This window comes from Cotesia typhae, unplaced genomic scaffold, assembly GCF_013202065.1.
Source record: "Cotesia typhae breed Kobodo isofemale line unplaced genomic scaffold, CoteBio_Ctyphae contig_22, whole genome shotgun sequence".
Taxonomy (NCBI): Eukaryota; Metazoa; Arthropoda; class Insecta; order Hymenoptera; family Braconidae; genus Cotesia; species Cotesia typhae.
In genome coordinates, this window is record NW_027423728.1 from 1,676,713 (window position 1) to 1,695,737 (window position 19,025).

Below are 19,025 nucleotides of genomic sequence, written 5' to 3' on the forward strand. Positions count from 1 at the left end.
TTTTAGATTATACTTGACTTCCCCAAAAGCCATTAAAAATGACACTTAAATTATCAGATATTTCACCATTTTTTTTAATTTATTTAACAAACAAATTAGTTCAGAAAAATTATTTGTAAAAAATTGCATTTGTAGTTTTTTACAATTTTCGCTCATGTAATTTTTATTAAAAATTTTTTCGATAAATTCAAGTTTCGTTTTTTTTTAGCCATATTTCGATGTTAAAATTTCATTTTTCAATGTAAAAATTTTAATTTATAATTTTTTATTACTAATTTTAACATTATCCGGCTTAACTAATAAATATTTTTATTCCACTCAATATTACCGATGATTACTTGGATCTTAAGGGCTTATGAATACAACAATCAATAATTTATTTTTAAAGTTTGTTTATTAACTTGATGGTATACATCAACTTGGATAACTTAAATTTACTTTTGAATACATTAAATCATGACTAAAAATTATTCATTCATACTCAATAATTAAGTTTTTCATAAACTGTAATTTTTGTTATTAATGCTTATTAATTTATATATTTAAAAAATGAATTGACATCAGTAATGAAGAAATTTGTTACACATGTAAGATATCTTATTTCTTAAAAAATTCTCAGATTTTCTACATTAAATCCAATTATGTTCAAACAAATAAAGAAAAAATACAGAAAAGACATCACATAACTCTTTAGTGGTTTTCATCTAAGTTATTTTCATGTGATTTTTAGAGGAATTATATAAATATAAGTAGATGATTAAAAAAACTAACAAACAAAAGAGTTATTAAGTCTAAACAATATGTATTACTTTTTCATTGTTTACATTTTTTTCAATACTATAATTATGATTTTGATAATAAAACAAAAAAAAAACATCCATGAACCACGAGGCTTCTCAATGGACTAAGAACTGCTATTGTAAATATTTAATTATAGGAATGTAATAATAATAGTTCACAGTTCCATAATAAGAAAATTGAAAGCAACTAAAGGAAAAATTTCAATACATGAAGAATTTTGTTTGAAGAAATACATTCTGCAAAATGATATTGATAATATTTGTCCATTCATAAATCTAACATTACATCACTTTCACTTTAAAAAATATTGAGAAAAACCAAAATGCGGATGCTCTTGGTTCACCTCGTATTTAACGCTGGAGCAAAATTTTAGAAGCGGCCGCCCGTTTGCTCTTGATATACCTCAATGACATCATCATTTTCCATCTCGAGCTAAAACAGAAATATAATAACAATAATCATTATTATACTTTATTTTTCATTGTAATTACAGACCACGTGGCCAGAATTTGCCGAGCACTTACCTGCTTTGGTGTTTCATCATCATTGATTCGTTTTCCATCAAAGAGAAACCTAAGTGATGTCATTGGAACTCCCTGCAATTAATATTGAACTTTAATTTTATGAATTTCCAATCATCAATTTAAATTACTAAATTTACTTACAACTCTGTCACTGTAGGATTTCTTTAATTTACCCATTTGGGTAGTCATTTTTACCCTGAAGTGAATTTCATTACTGTCCTAAAAATTAAAAAATTAAATTATTAACAATAATGGTTAAATAAATTAAAAATTTTGATAAAACAAAATTAGACGAACATTTCCAACGACTTTCAGCTTGATGTATTCCGAATTCGCATCACCTGGACCGGCGTCGGGTTTTTGTTCCTGTACAAAAACGAAGGTTATAGCGGTTTAAACATGCATATATGTATATGTATATTCATATATCAATATATTTACAGATATATATCGATAAATATAATTTTATGGATGATATTGTAATTTTGATACATAAATATTTATAAATTTTATAACAACATATATATTATTTACCTGATTGTCTGACATAATTGTAATTTATTATGATTTGTACGTTAGACCACGCGCCACAACGACTAACACCAAACACAAGCAAGCAATATGGCGCTGCACTTTTGTCAAACCTCTCGACAGTCTTCTTGTTAAAAATAACGCTATTTTATCCGCGTTCTTGAATATATCTAACCAGCACTATGTTGTCGCTGCAAAAATGGCGGGGGTTGTTCTAAAACCGGAAGTACATACACTTGCCGGCTTCGACCCATACTATAGCATTTATAGTTAGAGGGTCCAGCATTTAGCATACATTATACATACATACTGAGCGTATTCAGCCGAACTAAGTCCTGAGTGAACTTAATTAGCCTAAGTATTGGCTGAGTGCACGTTAAGTGCTGCCTTCATTTTTCATGCTTTTCTTATGTTAAATTAAACGGAGTAATTTAGTTTAAGTGGCCGCCATTAGCGTAAAATTATGCTGTTTCCATTAGGTTTACAAGTAAAAGTGGTAATCAGCGCCAGCCTTCCCCTAACTAACTTTACTCTGAACTTTAATCACCCGAACACGCTCACCAATAGTAATCATGTCCGGAAGTCGAGTATTTTAGCAAGCAAATAAAGTACAATAATCGTTGGAATTGAAAGAATTCATTATTGTCAATTTCCTATTTGGATGGTTTTTTTCGTTTTATAGTACATTCATATAATAGTTTGTGATCGATTTTTTTATTAATTCTTGAGGATATAATATTTTATTATAAGGTTAATTTACTGAAGTTGAACACACCCATCAGACAAAAATTAAGTGCTTATAATTTTTTGAGAGATAACAATTGTAATATTCTATTATATACAATTGGACATAAAATATTTATATTTAATTTTTTTTTCATGGTCCAATCGAATTTGTCACTAGTTTGTTTACGATTTTTCGATAAATTTTTCAAAATACTTTGAGCCAGCTAAATATACAGTGAAATAACCAGTTATTTATATTCGCCTGTTATATATCCGACGATACAATAGATGTAATCTTTGATCCATTACGCGGCAAATTCACTATAATTTAAATTATTTAATTTTTTGCCCTCTGGGCGAAAAGTGGCAACTTTCAGCTCGTTGCACTAAACGAAGTTGCCGCTTTTCGCTCAGAGGACAAAAAATAGTATTCAGCCCTAGGATAGAAAAGTTAGAAATGTCTCAGATCACATGTTAGTTAACCTCGGCTTCGCCTCGGGACCCGGGTGTAATTGTAGATGACAAACTTAACTTCACAAAACATATTGAAAAAATTACATCTCCATCCTACAGTATACTTGGATTCATACTTAGATCAGGAAGGGAATTCAACGACTTTCATGCCCTTATACACCTCTTCATGTCATTAGTCCGACCAATCCTTGAATATTGCACTATCATATGGTTGACTCATACTCAAATTTTGATTGAAAAGGTAGAAAAAATACAAACAAAATTCTGCAAATATCTGTCATATTACATGTACATTCGCGAAACTAATTGGTTACGAATGATGTATACAGCCAATATAAATCGACAGCCTCCTAAGTCGTCGACAAGTTGCCGATTTGATATTCTTCTATAGATTCGTCAACGGGCATATTTTATCACCAGAGATTTATAAAATACGTGAACAATTTCAAATTATCCGTCCAATGCCAGGCTTAAGACAACATAGATTGTCGGACGCTACCAAGACAACAAAAAGCTATGTATACCATGGTCCAAGGAACAAGATTGCCAATCTAGTCAACGAACACTGCCAGGATACTAATTTCTTTCAGAATTCATTATCTGTTTTCATAACAAGGATCAAAAATACGATATTGAATAACTAATTCATGTGCAATATCACCATTATCATTACCAATATCTATATTTCTCATTTATGTTAAATCCAAATTTCACATAGAATTATATTATTGTTACCAGAAATGAATATTGTCGATCAGCATTCTTTTGCAATAAATAAATAAATTAATTGATCTCACGGAGAAAATTTTAACTAACAGAAAAATTAGTCGCACTTGAAGCTCTGCAGATTTCAATTTTACTAATGAGACCTGCATTTACTTTAACTGAATCTTTCAATGCTCATTTCAAATTTTTTTCTTCATGTCACTTATTCATTTTTGTCAGAAAGCCACGCGAATGTTATAATAATTGCACATTGAAAATTAAAATAAATATTAGCTAGAATAATCACATGGATAAAAGGTACATTCAATTCGATAGAATTGGGAATCTGTGCAAGTTAAAACAATACTCTAATTAAATTTCAAGTCTAGATCTAAAAATACAATTGTATCAAGCACCCAGCGGAGTAACAGCCAGTTATTTTATTATATTCATAACTTTATAATTAATTTTCTCAATTTATAAATTCATTTATTTACAATTGTTTTAATATTTACACAATTTTAAATACAAGAACATAATAACATTCAATCAATAAAAAAGTTGAATAATAACACCGGCACAAGGAAAAAAAAAGTTATTTGTGCATATAATCGGGACTCACCTACGAACATGTATTTCGACCCGCTAAATCCGAATTTTGAGTCCGTTTGACCCGGTCACCCTCCAGATTTGAGTAAAATGCAAAAAGCCCAAAAAGAAAGGAAAAAAATTGCAAAAAACTGTAATCATAGCGATAAAAAATGTTTTGTGGACCCGGATCAAGTATGATTTTTCTGTATTTCAATTTACTGAATCGGAATCAACATTAATTAGCCTGTTTAACCGTCAAAATTAAAAAAAATCGCAAAAAACCTAAAAAAATTGGGATAATTCATGAAAAATCGAAATTATCGAGATGAAAAAAAAATTTTTTGGATTCAGATTGGTTATGATTTTTATGTATTTTATTACATTGAATTCGAATCTAAAGTTTTTTTTCTCCTTAATGTTCCAAAATTTTTAAAAATCAAAAAAATTGGGAAAATTGCAATTATAAATATATATGAGAAAAAAAATCTATCTAACACGATTGTTCATGACTTGGGTGTATTTTCACAGATGAAATATTATCTTAGAATTGAAAAATTGACAAAATTTTTAAATCTGTAAAAAATAGCATGTAAGGAGAAGGTACAAAACCATATTTTCGAATTTTCGACTGTGGTTCGTTTGTATTGAACTCTTTTATCTTCAAATAACCTACGCAGTGAGTTCTTTTTACGTTTTCGGCGGTATACGGTTCGAGTGTTAGAAGACTGGTTGATGAATTGAAATAAAACTCTTTTAAGGTTGATGAGTGGATGGATACTTTTTATTGATTCATCGAAAATAAATCTTGAAACGGTTTTGCTCGATGACGGGAACACTTTTGCACCAATTCCAATAGCTTATTCGACTAAATTAAAGGAGACTCACGAAAATTTCCAGATCGTTGTAGGCAAAATAAAGTATTCAGAACATCAAAGAGTTTCTTTGTCCCTAGATATTTTATACTATTTGAAGTAATTCGGACCAATAGATTTTAAGATATCTCAAAAATAAAAAATTTCAAAAACTTTTTTTTTGAATAACTTTTTAACGGCTTTATCGATCGATTCCAAAAACTTATTAGCTCTTAAGTTTAAAAAACTGCATCGATCGCCGTCAACGCGATCAAAATCGGTTATTTCGAAGGGTGAAGGGTCAACGAGCCAAAAAGACTTCAAATTCGGATTCAGCAGGTCGAAATATATGCCCGTAAGTGGGTCCGGTCAAATGCGCAAACAACTTTTTTTTTGTGTTCCGGTGTAATTATAAGAAAAAAAAATTTTTCGTAAATCTCCCCGAAAAAAAGACAGTAAGGATAGATATAATTTCTAATTAAATTGATTTAGTTCTTTTCTTGGTTCAAGAAAAATTATTCGAGTAGAGAAATTCTTTTTCTCTTGTCTTAATAAGTTGTATGAATGTTCATACACAGAAAAGTTTCGATATGTCCACGCGGTGTGGACCTACCAAATTTTTTTGCTTGACGAACAGATGTTGCCTTCTATGATTGAGATGATCGTGTATGTATTTATCAAATTATTTCGTAATATCAGTAAATTTTGTATACTTTCAATACTACAAAATAATCACTTAATATTGTAAATATACGATACTCAAGTTTTATAGAATTTATTCAGATACCAGCTATGATCTGTCATTGCTGCTAAGAGGCCATGATTGAAGATCAGTGAATCAGTAGACCTAAAGTCTACCATCGGTTCACCAGACAATGATGTTATAGTTCCACCCAGAGCACTTAAAAAATCAATTCAATGCAATCGGTTTAGAAAACATGAAATATTTAGTAGTAATTTTTAAAAAAGTAACCTTCATTAAATTCCATACTTAATAATAGCTGCTCCTGCACAAACGTCCCATTTTTTTATAGCTGTCATATGAATATAAGCTGAAACATTTCCTACTGCTACTTCAAGAGACTTATATCCTGCACCAGCCGCTGAAACTATGATCACATCTTCGCCTAATACTGCCCTGGAAATATTATGAACTTTTCCAGCATGAGATCTCGAAACGATTATCATGTTTTTATTCGACTTTCGCTAGGAAAAAAAATATAAACACTGATCAGAGTATACTCAAATCATTTTTTACAATTTACAATAAAAATCAGTTATTTTATTCTCTTATGATAATAATCACTAATTAAATAATTGGTTTTAGGCCATTGCGGTCTATTCAGTAAGATGTTATTCAAGTCGATGTGAATGACTTCCAACCCTCATATTTTTTCAGTTTTTCTTTGCTTCCAATGAATTATCAATGATATAATTATATATTTGAAGTTCGAACAGATATATATATATATATATATATATATATATATATATATATATATATATATATATATATATATATATATATATATATACACAATACTTTCAACTCGCTAATATTTGTGATTATGAAAAATCTCCATTTACATTGACTTGAATAACATTTTATTAAACTGACCACAACGGCTTAACATCAACTGAGAGAAACTGAATTTTTTTTTTTCAAAGGAAACACCCACTGAAATACAATTTCTAACACTTCATTTTTATAAAAAGTTATGTAAGCTTTTGATGTGTGGAATTTTCTTAACTTTGAATATGTCTAATGGTATTACTTAAAAATTCGTTCCAAATTTACAAGTATGAGTTCATATGCATCGGTTCCAACAGAACATTAAAAGGGCGAAAAATTAAAATACTTTGTTTTATTTAACGAAGTACGAATCAAGAGTTGGTTAGTGATAAAAGTAATTTAGAATTTTCAAAAATAATATCAAGTTTTACGGATGGAACAGTATTAAACAGATGTTTAGAGTTTTAATTCTTTTAATAAATTTTAAAATATGATAATGCAAAGTTCTCGCAAGTTACCTTTTTTTTTTTTTTTTTTTTTTTCCAGAAACTTTACTTCATTCAATTCACTGAAATTTTTGAACAGTTTTGCTGTTAGTGTTAGATATCAATGTATCGTTCCACACTTTAATTTAGTACAAAAGACGAGAAAAAAAATATCCATAAAATTAAATTTTGTTTTACTCTTACTTTTACTGTTTGTAAATTTTTAGATAATCCATGGTAACCCCATGCCCAATAAGTTTGTTTAGGTTCAAATGGTTTATGAATTACTCCAATCACAGGGATACCTTTGACAGCAATACAGACCATGGTAGTAACATACTCTAACAAGTTTTCTAAGAAAAAAAATCAATTTGCAATAAATTACCAATTAAGTGAAATTGTTTTTTGGTTAATTTGAAAGTTACTTAATAGAATTACCAGTAAATTCTTTAGTCGCATCTAACGGATCAATCCAGACGGTAATATCTTCAGCATTAATTGTAATATCAGTCTCAATATCAATATTCTTTAATCTATCGGTAAAATCTTTTTGATTTTTTATCACTAAATTATCGCATTCTTTAGATTGTTCTTCAGAAATAATAGTAACTGAAGGGTATGAGGATGATAAATAATTATTCATAACACAATGTGATCTATAATCAGCCGTTGTTACAGGATCATCTACTCCTTCAGCAGTTTTTCCTTTTAACTCAATTGAAACTTTGGCTTGTGAATGAACATGAACTATTTCTAATCCTCCGATTTCTGCGGCATAAATTGAATCCGCTAGTAGGGATCTAAGAGATAAGCTGTTGAGGTTATTTTTTTTCGACGATAAATTAGACAAGCCCCGGATCGCATAAATGTATATAAAAATTAAAAATACTATGAATAAACATAATCCTATTTTATGGATGCGAAAGTTAGCTCCAATATTGATTATCATTATTTTATTATAAAATTTAATTACAACTTGTTAAAGTTTACATAAAATTATTTTAGAAAAATGCCATTATTGTTATTGTACGACTGTGGCTCTCACTACAGTTGTGAAAAAGAAAAAACAATTCTATCTCGATTATACTAATGAATAAAAAAAAACCATACGCAATAGTTTGAGTTTGAGGCGCCATTTCATAGTTCTAGAATTTTGAATCCCCTTCTGGCAAGTATCCATACTAAACAAAAAACAAAAATTATTTTTGTGTTTCATGATGATGCCAGTAGAGATATATTAGTCGTTTTTCATTTTAATTATGTTTATACTGCATTTTGAAACACAATTTTTTTTTATATTTGATTCTCTATTATGATGTAAAAGTTTATTTAATTTTTTATTAACCTGTGAACTTGTTGATTAACAATTGTTTCAACAAAAACAGTATTTAAAATTTAATAAAGGCTTTTATTTTCAATTTATACTTATTCATAGTTACAGTTATTTTCGAAAACATAGAGAGAAATTTTTATTTAAAGGAATATAATTTAATGTCATGAATAATAATTTCGTCAACAGATTATTTTGATTAATCTTTAATCCTCTGATTTCCAATCAATAATTACACTAATATGTACATATAAAAAGTATAATGCAAATATTTTTATGATGCTAAATTTATATCATTACACATTTCATTATTTTAATACGGTTTTCTAAGCTTGACCTGTTTTTGGTTTTGCTCAACAAATAAATTAGTCCTGAAAAAAATGTTCATTCATCCTTTTTTGAAATTATTATAAGTAGATTTTTAACTTCCCGCTAAGAAAATAGAAGATTTTCCAAAATTGGGAAGTTATTGTTTTCACCCCGTTCTGCCAAAATCGAGTTTTCATCAGATCTCGACGTTTTAACACGATCTCACGCGCGCGCGCGCGCGTGTGTGTGTGTGTGTGTGTGTGTGTGTAAACCTCTCATAATTTTTGAATGGCTTGACCGATGCTATCGCGGCTGACGCCAATCGAAAGGGCTTGACTGAACTTAGGTTTTGAATATGGTTTGGACCGATTCGGATGGGTAGATTTTCAGAAATCTCAAAACAACTACGAAAAAAAATTTTTTCAAATGTGGTTTTTTTTCAATAACTTGTAAACGGCTTGACCGATCAATTCCAAAAACTAATCAGCTCTTAACATCGAAAAACGTCGATCGCCACCAAGTCGGTCAAAATCGGTAGATTCGTTCGTGAGTTATCGTTGACGAAAAAAATCGACAAAAAGTGTTTTTTTTCGGATTACAGCGAATTTCCGGTCTAATCAATTTGTGTTTGAAAGTATATCATAGAATTTGAAAAACTGCATCGAATGCTGCTAACCGCGTGAAAATCGGTTCATTCGTTCAAAAGTTATTGTGGTTTGAAAATTAAAAAATAGTGATTTATTAAACTCCTATCAAACTTTTAAACTCGGAGAGCTCAAAACTACACGAAAATTAGATTTATGAGCTCGAAGAGCTCAAAAACACAATGAGTGCAATCTCGAGCGCTTAATTACAAAAGTAGAGGGAAGTTGCAGGGATGGCCTTCAGGGTCAACCGTTTTCCTAATTTTTTTTCTTAACTTTTTTATGATAATTTATTTATTCAAATAATCGTGAAAATGGTCGAATATCGGTTATTTTTAGTAGAATATTTTATTATATATCTTTTTTTTTATATTAATTTATACTATTTTTTTTAAACTATCAACTAATCCCTCGGATAGTAGATAAACAGTTAGTCTTTGCATGTGACTCATCTATTTACTTTTTTAATTTTCCAATTATTATTAGCCTTTTAAAGAAAAACTTTTCATTTTTTTATACTATTGTATTTTTGATTACATATTAAAAATATTTCTTATATCAACGATTTTTACATTTCGACTATTTATCACTTTAAAAATGTATACACATATTAAAATTAAATTTATTTTGTTAGTTTTTGGCACCTTTAAACCTGTGTAGTCAGATTGATGTCAATCAGGAATGCAACTTAACGTCAGTCTGTGGCTAAGTGGCAATAGCAGGAACATGTGTGTAAAGTGTGTGTCTATCACCATTATATATACATAGATCCGTAAGTACAAGTCTTCAAAATCATTTTTCAAAGAAAGAAAAACAACAAAGTACTCAAATTTGTAGAATAATTATCTAATTGAATAAAATATATATATTTATAGACAAGCGGTGGCATCCTTCAAGGGATACTAGGAACACCCACATAGTGACGTCAAAGAAAAAGAAAAAGGGAATAACTGCGGCGTGTCGTGGCGGCCATATTTCTAGTGAGGTGTCATTACTAATAGGTATATTGTATTTAATTTTTTTGCTTGAAGTTTGTGTATCTTATTACTCAAAGTGGTTAGTATAAAGTGTTACCCCGCCCATCTGTTGATTAATAAGTGTCCAAAACGTATTTTTTTAAAATAAAAATAAAAGGTGAGGCTTTTCAAATCTATAATTAAGATTTCAATATTGGATTAATAGCAGATAACTCGTGAAATTTAAGGTTGATTGATATGTTACAAGTTACAATTCATAATTTGGGTCACGTTCATTAATGAATTACTGATATTATAATCTTACTATGTTATTGGTTATTATATTAATATTCTTGTTTATTTATTATATACGTGTATGCATTTTTTTGCCTCCATATACTTTTTACATGCTGTATTTTTTGTAAATCATATGTGATACGTTAGTTTTTATGTTTTTTTTATTTTTCTTATTCCTGTTAAATATTAATGATGACTAATTATTACTTTATAAGTAATTATTATTCTGTTGGTTAAATTATCTAAATAAATTAACAGAATAATCAGTTGTCAATAAAATAGTCTACATTTGAACAGGAATTAGTATGAGAATGTAGGTCATGAGAATAGAACTGAAAGTTTAATTTATCGGAATAATGTACAAAATGAATAAGAATTTAATATAGTTTATTCATAGAAGTTACAAATTTGAATTTTACTTAACACTATCACGGAAACAAAAATAACTTTTCTATAAAATTTTTAATGAGTTCATAATGTCGTCATGTACATGAAATTTCGTCATACGCAAGAAAAGTTTGAATCTATTTTATTTTTGCTAATTCTGATATTATATTGTTTGATCTAGGATTTTCTTAATTTACAGTAATATAAAGTCGATATATTAAATAAAAATTTTTGTATGCATATATAAATTTTATGTAGCATGGTCAAACCTCAAGAGTTTCAACAGTCTTATCAAAATAGATATCGTTATTAATCATTAAAAATGAATGAGAATTCTTGTCTAGCCCCACCCGAAATAATGAGGAAGATTTCTTATACTGATACAAACATTTATATTAAAGTTATTCTTAAAATGTATATGGCATTTTTAAATGTATACAAAAACTTCATTAAACGATAGTTTGAAAACGAAGCAATCGAATCTGACACCATTGAGAAGTTTATTGAGTATTATTTTTCCATATGTTTTTTTAATGTTTAAAGATACAGTATATTAATGCTAATTTTTTTTTCTATGAAATCATAGGAGAAAGTAATTCCATAAAAATTTATGATTTCTATTAGATCTAGACATTTATTTTGATTGATACCTACATCAGTTCATATTTTTTATTTAAGGCCAAATATGGTGCATGCACACGTTGCAAAAAAAGAAAAAAAATTTCAAGTTACATTTTATTTTAAAATGATGTTGAAATTTTAATTTATTTTTTATTTTTGATGACTAAAATGAAATTAATCAAGTACTAAAATATTAATTATATACCTTTTTTTATTCGTTACAGACTGTATAATTCAAAACTAAGAAGTAACTTAACTTTTTGTCAAGATGCCAAAATCGGTAAGTTTCACAATAATTTTCTTACTCGCTTAATGTATTGATGTTTTCCAGAATATGAGTTTCTAATATTGTATCGTTAAAATGTTTAATTTTATTGTATTATTTTTTCGCTGTTCAATTAAAGAAATTGACATTCAATATTAAGAATTATTTTGAAGTAAATTATAAACTGAGAGTACTTGAACAAAATATAAGAAAATTCTAAATCGCTAGAGTTTTTGCGATGGTAACAAGAACTACACATATTATAAATTTTTCTACTTATTTGTTTGCTTGGTTTTCATAAAGCTTCTTTGAATACAAACACAAATTTAATGTAAAAAAAAATTAACTTTATCAATGATATTGATTAAAAAATCGTGCTTACAATATTTTATTGAAGAATATTGAGGGTCAGAGTTTTTTACGATTAACATATTTTTCCAAAATCTGTTAATCGAGTGTGTCACTCAATAAATTAAGTTGTAATTAAACTCAAATTAATTCATGATAAGTTATCTGAATATTGATGTATCGTTGACCCCACTTAAATATGTTAAGAATTTATTGACATTCTCTACATGATTAAAACTATAAGGTATCCCATTTTGTCTATAACATTTTTCGAAAATCATTAAGACCGTAATAAGCAATAAAAACATTTTGAACTAAAAACTGTTATCAACACAATTTAAAAAAAAATTTTTGGTTAAAAGCGTTGTTGCTTATTATCCATTTATTATTTCAAGATAAACGGTACTTAACTATGTGTCAGTATGCATAAATTTACCGACCCCGATGATCTCAGCTCACAAGTTGACGTAGGCACAATCGTTAGTTGGTAAAACGCCTTGGACTATAAATGATGCTTAGCTTCTGCCTGGAGACGGTTACTGGTTATCTTGTGATCCTGATCTTATATTGAGTCTGATCAGATTCTTAAGACTGAAATTTTAAGCATAAGATGGTTTGAGAGATTAATCGTTTTTTAACAGAAAATTCTTTTTCTCGAATTTGGTACTTCAAATGTTTCGTTATTGTTATTAAATTCATTTTTAGATGCCTTATTCTTAAACAGCTCAAACAAAAAGTTGATGTTTTTAGAAACGTCAGCTAATGTATTTTAGTGTAATTTTATGGCGTTTCAAAAATTGCGGTCGGCGATGTATACGGAAAAGATTTGCAATTATTAATAGTTGAATGAACGATATATGATATTACATCTTCTTTTAATAACACCATTCAGCATTTTAAAGTTTTTGGTTATCAGGGTAATCTCATTTTATTCATAAAGAATTAAAATTAGTTCAATTAAAATAAAATAAGAATTAATTTAATCAGTAAATCTCAAATTTATAAATCAGTAATCAACGAAGTTCTTGAAATATAATAGATCTTCTTTTCCGTCTGAAATCAATTAAGAAATCTACCTTTCCATGACGGGCGCGGTTGACAGGCGTTTCTTTTTATTTTTTTTATTAAAATCATTTTACAGATAAATATAACTAACCAAACTCAATATGAGCCTGCCAAAAAACACATGATTAGATTTGATTTCATCTAATTAGATTATAGTCGATTTAATCTTTATTTCTCTGAACAAATAGATAACGATTTCGAAATTATACTCGAATCATGGTATTAACGTTTAGCTTTTGAAATTTAATGAAAATAGAGTTAAATTCAAAACCTATGATAGCGGCTTGTAAATATTTATTGTAATTTTATTTTATTGTTTTTTTGCTGTAATAGACAAATAAAACTAGATGAAGTATAAGGGATGTTCATGATACTATGAACTGAAATTCACTTGTTCGGTCGATACAAATCGATACTAACAATCCCAAAGAAAAACGTATAATACTTTACGGAACTTCAATGTATTATTTTATAAGAATAATTATTTATGCTAAAAAAAGGGTATCCAACAGTTATGACGTCAGACGATAGTTCAAAGCATCCTTTTTAATCATTTTCCTTGTTTTATTTCCTTGCAAGTTTTTTATACATAAATACATAATTTTTCATTTATCAAAGAATCTATCTCGAGTTCTTTTTTTAATTTTCTATATTTTCTCATCTTTTTAAATTAAAGACATTTTTAACTCTACACAAGATAAGATGTTATAAAGCCCAACTATTACGTTAAGATAAGATTGTTCCACAGAATTCTGTTCGTCGAATTTAACAAGCATTTTTTAACTAGTACAAACACCGATTATAAATTTTAACGAACAGCACATTTTTGGCAATAATACGATTATTATCATTACTGTTTGTATTTTTTTTTTTTTTTTTTTTTTTTTTTTTTTAATGACAAGTGAATTAAATATATATATATATATATATATATATATATATATATATATATATATATATATATATATATATATATATATATATATATATATATTTTTTTTTTTTCCCCATGAATTTTATAAAATAAAATCAATTCTCAAGAGGCATATTTTTTTTTACATTTATATATTTCAAGCATAAAACACAATTCATCGTTATTGTCAATTTGAATCACCCGATAGATATTTCGTATACAGTTCAACTGCAACCTTGTGTGAACCGGCTTGTTCACGTGACTCATTGTGTTATCTTTCTTCCTCTTACGTATAGTAATAAAGAATGAAGTAGAACAGCTGGATGGTTGGCCATAATACCGCCCGGTACGAAACATAACGCGTCGAGCGAAAGAGGGACATATTAACGGAAAGAGAGGAATACTCCAAGGAGACGCCAGTCGCACTTGCTCCTTTGGCCCATTGTTCAGCTTATATTTAACTGTCGTACTTGTTCATCCAAACAGTAGTTGTAATATTGTAGTTACGTGTTTTTTAATGATATAAACTATTGGATAAACGTGTGTTAATTTGTCGAGCGGTACTTGAAAAAAGTGGTGAATAAATAAAATAACAATATAAAAAAAAAAATTTTTTTTTTTTCAACTTGTACTTGTAAATTTCGTATCATTCAATTATTTCTTTTCTTGTTGAACTATTTTATTTTAAGTAAAGTTATTCAAATCAAGTAACCATGGTTTCTAGTTCGAAAATGGTAAGATATACATGTTGAAATATATCTTCATTATCAGTATATTTTTTTTCTTCTTGTGATTTTTTCCTTTCAATATAAGTATTTTTTCCTCAAAGTATAATCAAATAAAATTTTTTAAATATTTTATATACTACTTTATATTCAATGAAGCACATTAATTCTATCCAAATATTTATCAAATATTCAACGAAGCACATTAATTCTATCAAATATTTATCATACTAGACATAATTCGCTTTGCTCGCCTTCATTCTTTCAAAAATCCCGCCATTATCTAAGTCGATTAACAAATAACCGAATAAAATAGTCATAGAAGTGACGTAAAACGATACGCCATCCGACCATCAAATTTTTAGAAGAGGATACTGAATGGATATTTAACGCCCAAAAAGTTCAAGTTACAAAATATTTAACACCGTTTGAAAACTTTTTTAATTAAAATAATATTTACACATTTTTTGTTATTCATCATGTCAGCTAAAAATTATTGTTAGTTTTGTTGTTCATTGGAGTAGGAAGCAATTATTCTTGACATAAATTTAAAACTTATGTACCAAGTGTTCATCATTTTACTCAGGTAATGAATGATTTATAATTATTATTGTTAACTTTGTAATTTTTTATGTTCTATGTGCTGTCTATTGTTGATAAAAAAGATGAATGTGAGGGTTACGACGATGGATGCCGAGTTGGAGTTTGCTATCCAGCAGGCAACTACCGGAAAACAGCTTTTTGACCAAGTTGTAAAAACCATTGGCCTAAGAGAAGTGTGGTTTTTTGGACTTCAGTATACTGACAGCAAAGGTGACCTTACTTGGATCAAACTTTATAAAAAGGTAAAGCAAATAAATTTTTTTTAATACATAATATTTCCAGCTTACATGTAATAATTTATAATTGAATATTTTATCATGAGACTATCATTTCGAGACGACTCATTATTAAAACTGACTCAGCTGGTAGATCAATATAATTATAGTGTCCTTGCACTATACATTTTCATTTACAACAGACAGTAAACAAAAAAAAAATATTAGATTCATTTACTATAAATAGATTATCTAATGAAGATTAATAATATATTATTAATTTTTCCCTGTTTTCTTTAAATTTTTATAATCGAGAAATGCAAAATTATACATCTGTCAAAAATTTTGAGCGATATGTATAATATTTGTTGATACATTTTATTGATGCAAAATATTGCATAATAATCTTTGAAATTTATTATAATTTACATCTTACTTTCAGTGACTATGCGAATAAGATTTTTTTTTTCCAGAACTTACGGCAAATTTTTTTCATATCACAAGATTTGTAATGGGCTTATCGTGATACTTACATAATTGATTATTTATTGTTATCAAGTCGTGTGTTGAGAAAAATTTTTTTACTTTACAATTTTTGTATAATGTTGAGTATTAAAACAAACGAAGCTTGAGAATTGATGAATGTAACAAAATTAATACATGTAAAAATGAAATGTAATTTTGTTTCAAGTAATTCTTTTTATTATCATATCGAAGTTTTATTAAATTTAACCCTGAACGGTTTCATGTCTTACTCATTTTAGGGAAAACATTCTCGTTAGAGTCAGTATAACCTCACACATATTTAAATAATTTGAATTTTTGTTTGCATTGATAAAAATAGATTTTTTTGTCATTTAAAGTGATGAAACACAAAAAAAAAAAAAGAGGCCATTAAAGATATCAATATCTTTATGACTTATCAATGACATTTACGTTGTTATGGGTGTATATAAAGACATATCTAATTTAATGAAAGAAGGTTATTTAAAATAATCATTCTTAATTATAAAAAAATTTGATAATTTTGAGAATTAGTCGTATTCAAGACATTACTCAGAGTTCATTTGGGCTGCATTCAAATCCATGTATTGTAATCCTGCGAACACCGATGACTCTTTGGGATGTAAGGATAATTTTTATCTAGTTTCGTAATTAGTTATCCAATTTCGAACAATTACTTCCTTATACAATCAAAAGAAAATGAATCATTTTAAAAATGACTGGTTATTGTTATTAGAACAAAAACATCATAGCAGCCAATTGATTAAAATCAAATTACTCAAGAACAAATTTTAAACATATGATATTCACATTATATGAGGAAACGGAAATAGAGGGAGTATCTATTGAAAAAAATTTTATGTAATTTCAGAAAATTTTTTGTTAAAAAATTTTTTCTCACATGTAATGATACATTATGTTATTTTGCGATTAAGTATTTGACATTGAGCGTGGTTGAATAATTTAGTTTTAATTAATTACTTTTCATAATTAATTTGATTTTATTATTCGTCAATTGTAAATAGCTTCAATATTTATCATCACGAATATGGCAAATAAATGTTTATTGAAATTTTAATTATTTTTTACGACAAAAAATATTAAATAGATTTCACATTTATTGGAATTGATCGTTTCTTGCCCAATTCATGTATTTTTTAATGAAATCTTGTTAATCAGGGAGTTAGATTCAATTCATTGGTAATCAAAATTTTTTATTTTTGCGATGTTCTCTTTGAATACGTGCGTTTATTCGAGTTATTGATGTTCGGCACTCAGCTATTAATCAATATGTTCGGATTTTGAATACAGTGCAGTACCGATTCATGTACATAAATGATATGCACTCGTATGCTAACTTTATGCTTGGCTAATATTTAAAGAATTTGTATGCTGATTTGAAATTTTAAATTAACTTTCATAATTTCATGATCTTAATTTTTTTACCACCTTTAAAAAAAACTGTGGTTACTCTAATAAATTCAAGAACATAAGGGGAGGTGTACAAGTCTTAAGTCCTTCCTATGATTGATACAATCTACTAATATACAAAAGATTAACTTAATAATGAAGATCCTGCAATCTACCGATCGGCGGATATGCTTCAGATAATGAAAAAATCGCAGCTTTAGTTAACAGCCGGTCTCTATGATCGCAGATTTATATTTCTCTCCTAGACCAAGGAGAATTTTGAAAAAACCGCTCTGATACATAATAGATTTTTTAATTATTTATTTCGTAGCAGAGCGTTTTTTTTTCAAAATTTTCATTTGTTTAAAAGAAAAATGTAAAACTGCAAAAGCTTTAGAATCATGAGTGCAACAAGAATAGTAAGTACCGTTTGTTGCAATGAGTGCGACGCGAGAAAAAGAGAGGATCAGCCTTTAAATCATGTCAAATATTATCTAGAAAGTTGCAAGGAAACGTTGAAGATCTACCAGCATGAAAACATTAATAGCTAGTTCTGTAGTCTTAAGAACCTCACCTAAGTTTTATCAATCTAAAATTTTCATGGATAAACTAACTAGACAAGTGTATCAAGAAAAATATTAGACAATATTGAAAAAAATTTCATCTAATTTAATTAAATTCCAGCCAAACTGCCAAATCACACTGTGATTGAAGAAATTTGATTTAAATAAAATTACTAAAAATTTAGTAGTACTGGATTATCGAACAAGAAATTTGTCATTAACGTAACGAACGTTTGGGAAGTATCAATAGCAATAAACCAAATATAGCAATAGACTAAATTTTGAAAAACAAAAAATAAGCTAGTGAATACTAGTTTTGTTTCAAAATGATATGACAAGGAGTGACAAAAAAACACGAGGAAAGATAGAGGATCTATAAGATTTAAACAAAAAAGAACAGAAAGTAGTCAAGTAAAATTTTAGTTGATACAAACATAGATTGATGACGAGCGTCAGATTAGTAAGAATCCGGGAATAGTATATTACACTACGAGGCGAAGCCGAGGGCACCATGACGCGCAGGACCGAGATTTCAACTTTTGGCCTGTGTAGTGTATACGATTTTTCTTCATAGCCGGTCGAAAGTACGTTATCAATTTTACTTTTTTTAATTTCAAGTGCAGATAAGTATGTCTTGATGCCTGCCCCGACATTTGCGGTACGAGCGAA

At 28.1% G+C, this 19,025-nt stretch overlaps 3 protein-coding genes across 5 annotated transcripts in view; 1 reads left to right on the top strand and 2 right to left on the bottom strand.

Annotated features, from left to right (window-relative positions):
• Window positions 1-782: 782 nt before the first annotated feature.
• On the bottom strand, window positions 783-2,036 carry LOC141538602 (small ubiquitin-related modifier). Its single transcript, XM_074260201.1, has 5 exons — window positions 1,860-2,036; window positions 1,623-1,691; window positions 1,467-1,544; window positions 1,326-1,397; window positions 783-1,233 (listed from the first exon to the last, which is right to left on the bottom strand). Exons 1-5 carry the CDS (start codon window positions 1,872-1,874, stop codon window positions 1,171-1,173), a joined length of 297 nt encoding a protein of 98 aa, XP_074116302.1. The 5' UTR covers window positions 1,875-2,036; the 3' UTR covers window positions 783-1,170.
• Window positions 2,037-5,222: 3,186 nt separating this feature from the next.
• LOC141524447 (putative inositol monophosphatase 3) lies at window positions 5,223-8,252 on the bottom strand. The gene is made up of 4 exons (XM_074238337.1): window positions 7,640-8,252; window positions 7,406-7,554; window positions 6,195-6,409; window positions 5,223-6,104 (listed from the first exon to the last, which is right to left on the bottom strand). The coding sequence occupies exons 1-4, from the start codon at window positions 8,148-8,150 to the stop codon at window positions 5,963-5,965; spliced, it is 1,017 nt and encodes a 338-aa protein (XP_074094438.1). The 5' UTR covers window positions 8,151-8,252; the 3' UTR covers window positions 5,223-5,962.
• A 1,985-nt stretch (window positions 8,253-10,237) lies between these two features.
• Moe (moesin) overlaps window positions 10,238-19,025 on the top strand; it is a 28,596-nt gene continuing 19,808 nt past the window's right edge. The window contains exons 1-4 of one of the 3 annotated variants that reach the window (XM_074238335.1): window positions 10,238-10,256; window positions 10,360-10,485; window positions 11,970-12,025; window positions 15,727-15,906. In XM_074238335.1, the coding sequence (XP_074094436.1) occupies window positions 12,014-12,025; window positions 15,727-15,906 (192 nt within the window). In that variant the 5' untranslated portion in view covers window positions 10,238-10,256; window positions 10,360-10,485; window positions 11,970-12,013. The other 2 variants (XM_074238334.1, XM_074238333.1) reach the window with 2 other exon arrangements.

Excerpts from the sequence above, each read along its gene's own strand:
- LOC141524447 (XM_074238337.1), bottom strand. The coding sequence starts at position 8,150 with ATGATAATCAATATTGGAGCTAACTTTCGCATCCATAAAATAGGATTA. Across the intron at positions 7,555-7,639 it reads TGCGACTAAAGAATTTACTG|AAAACTTGTTAGAGTATGTT; the intron begins GTAATTCTATTA and ends TTTTTTTCTTAG. Across the intron at positions 6,410-7,405 it reads AAAATTTACAAACAGTAAAA|CGAAAGTCGAATAAAAACAT; the intron begins GTAAGAGTAAAA and ends TTTTTTTCCTAG.
- LOC141538602 (XM_074260201.1), bottom strand. Across the intron at positions 1,398-1,466 it reads AATCCTACAGTGACAGAGTT|GGAGTTCCAATGACATCACT; the intron begins GTAAGTAAATTT and ends TATTAATTGCAG. Across the intron at positions 1,234-1,325 it reads ATGATGAAACACCAAAGCAG|CTCGAGATGGAAAATGATGA; the intron begins GTAAGTGCTCGG and ends TTTCTGTTTTAG.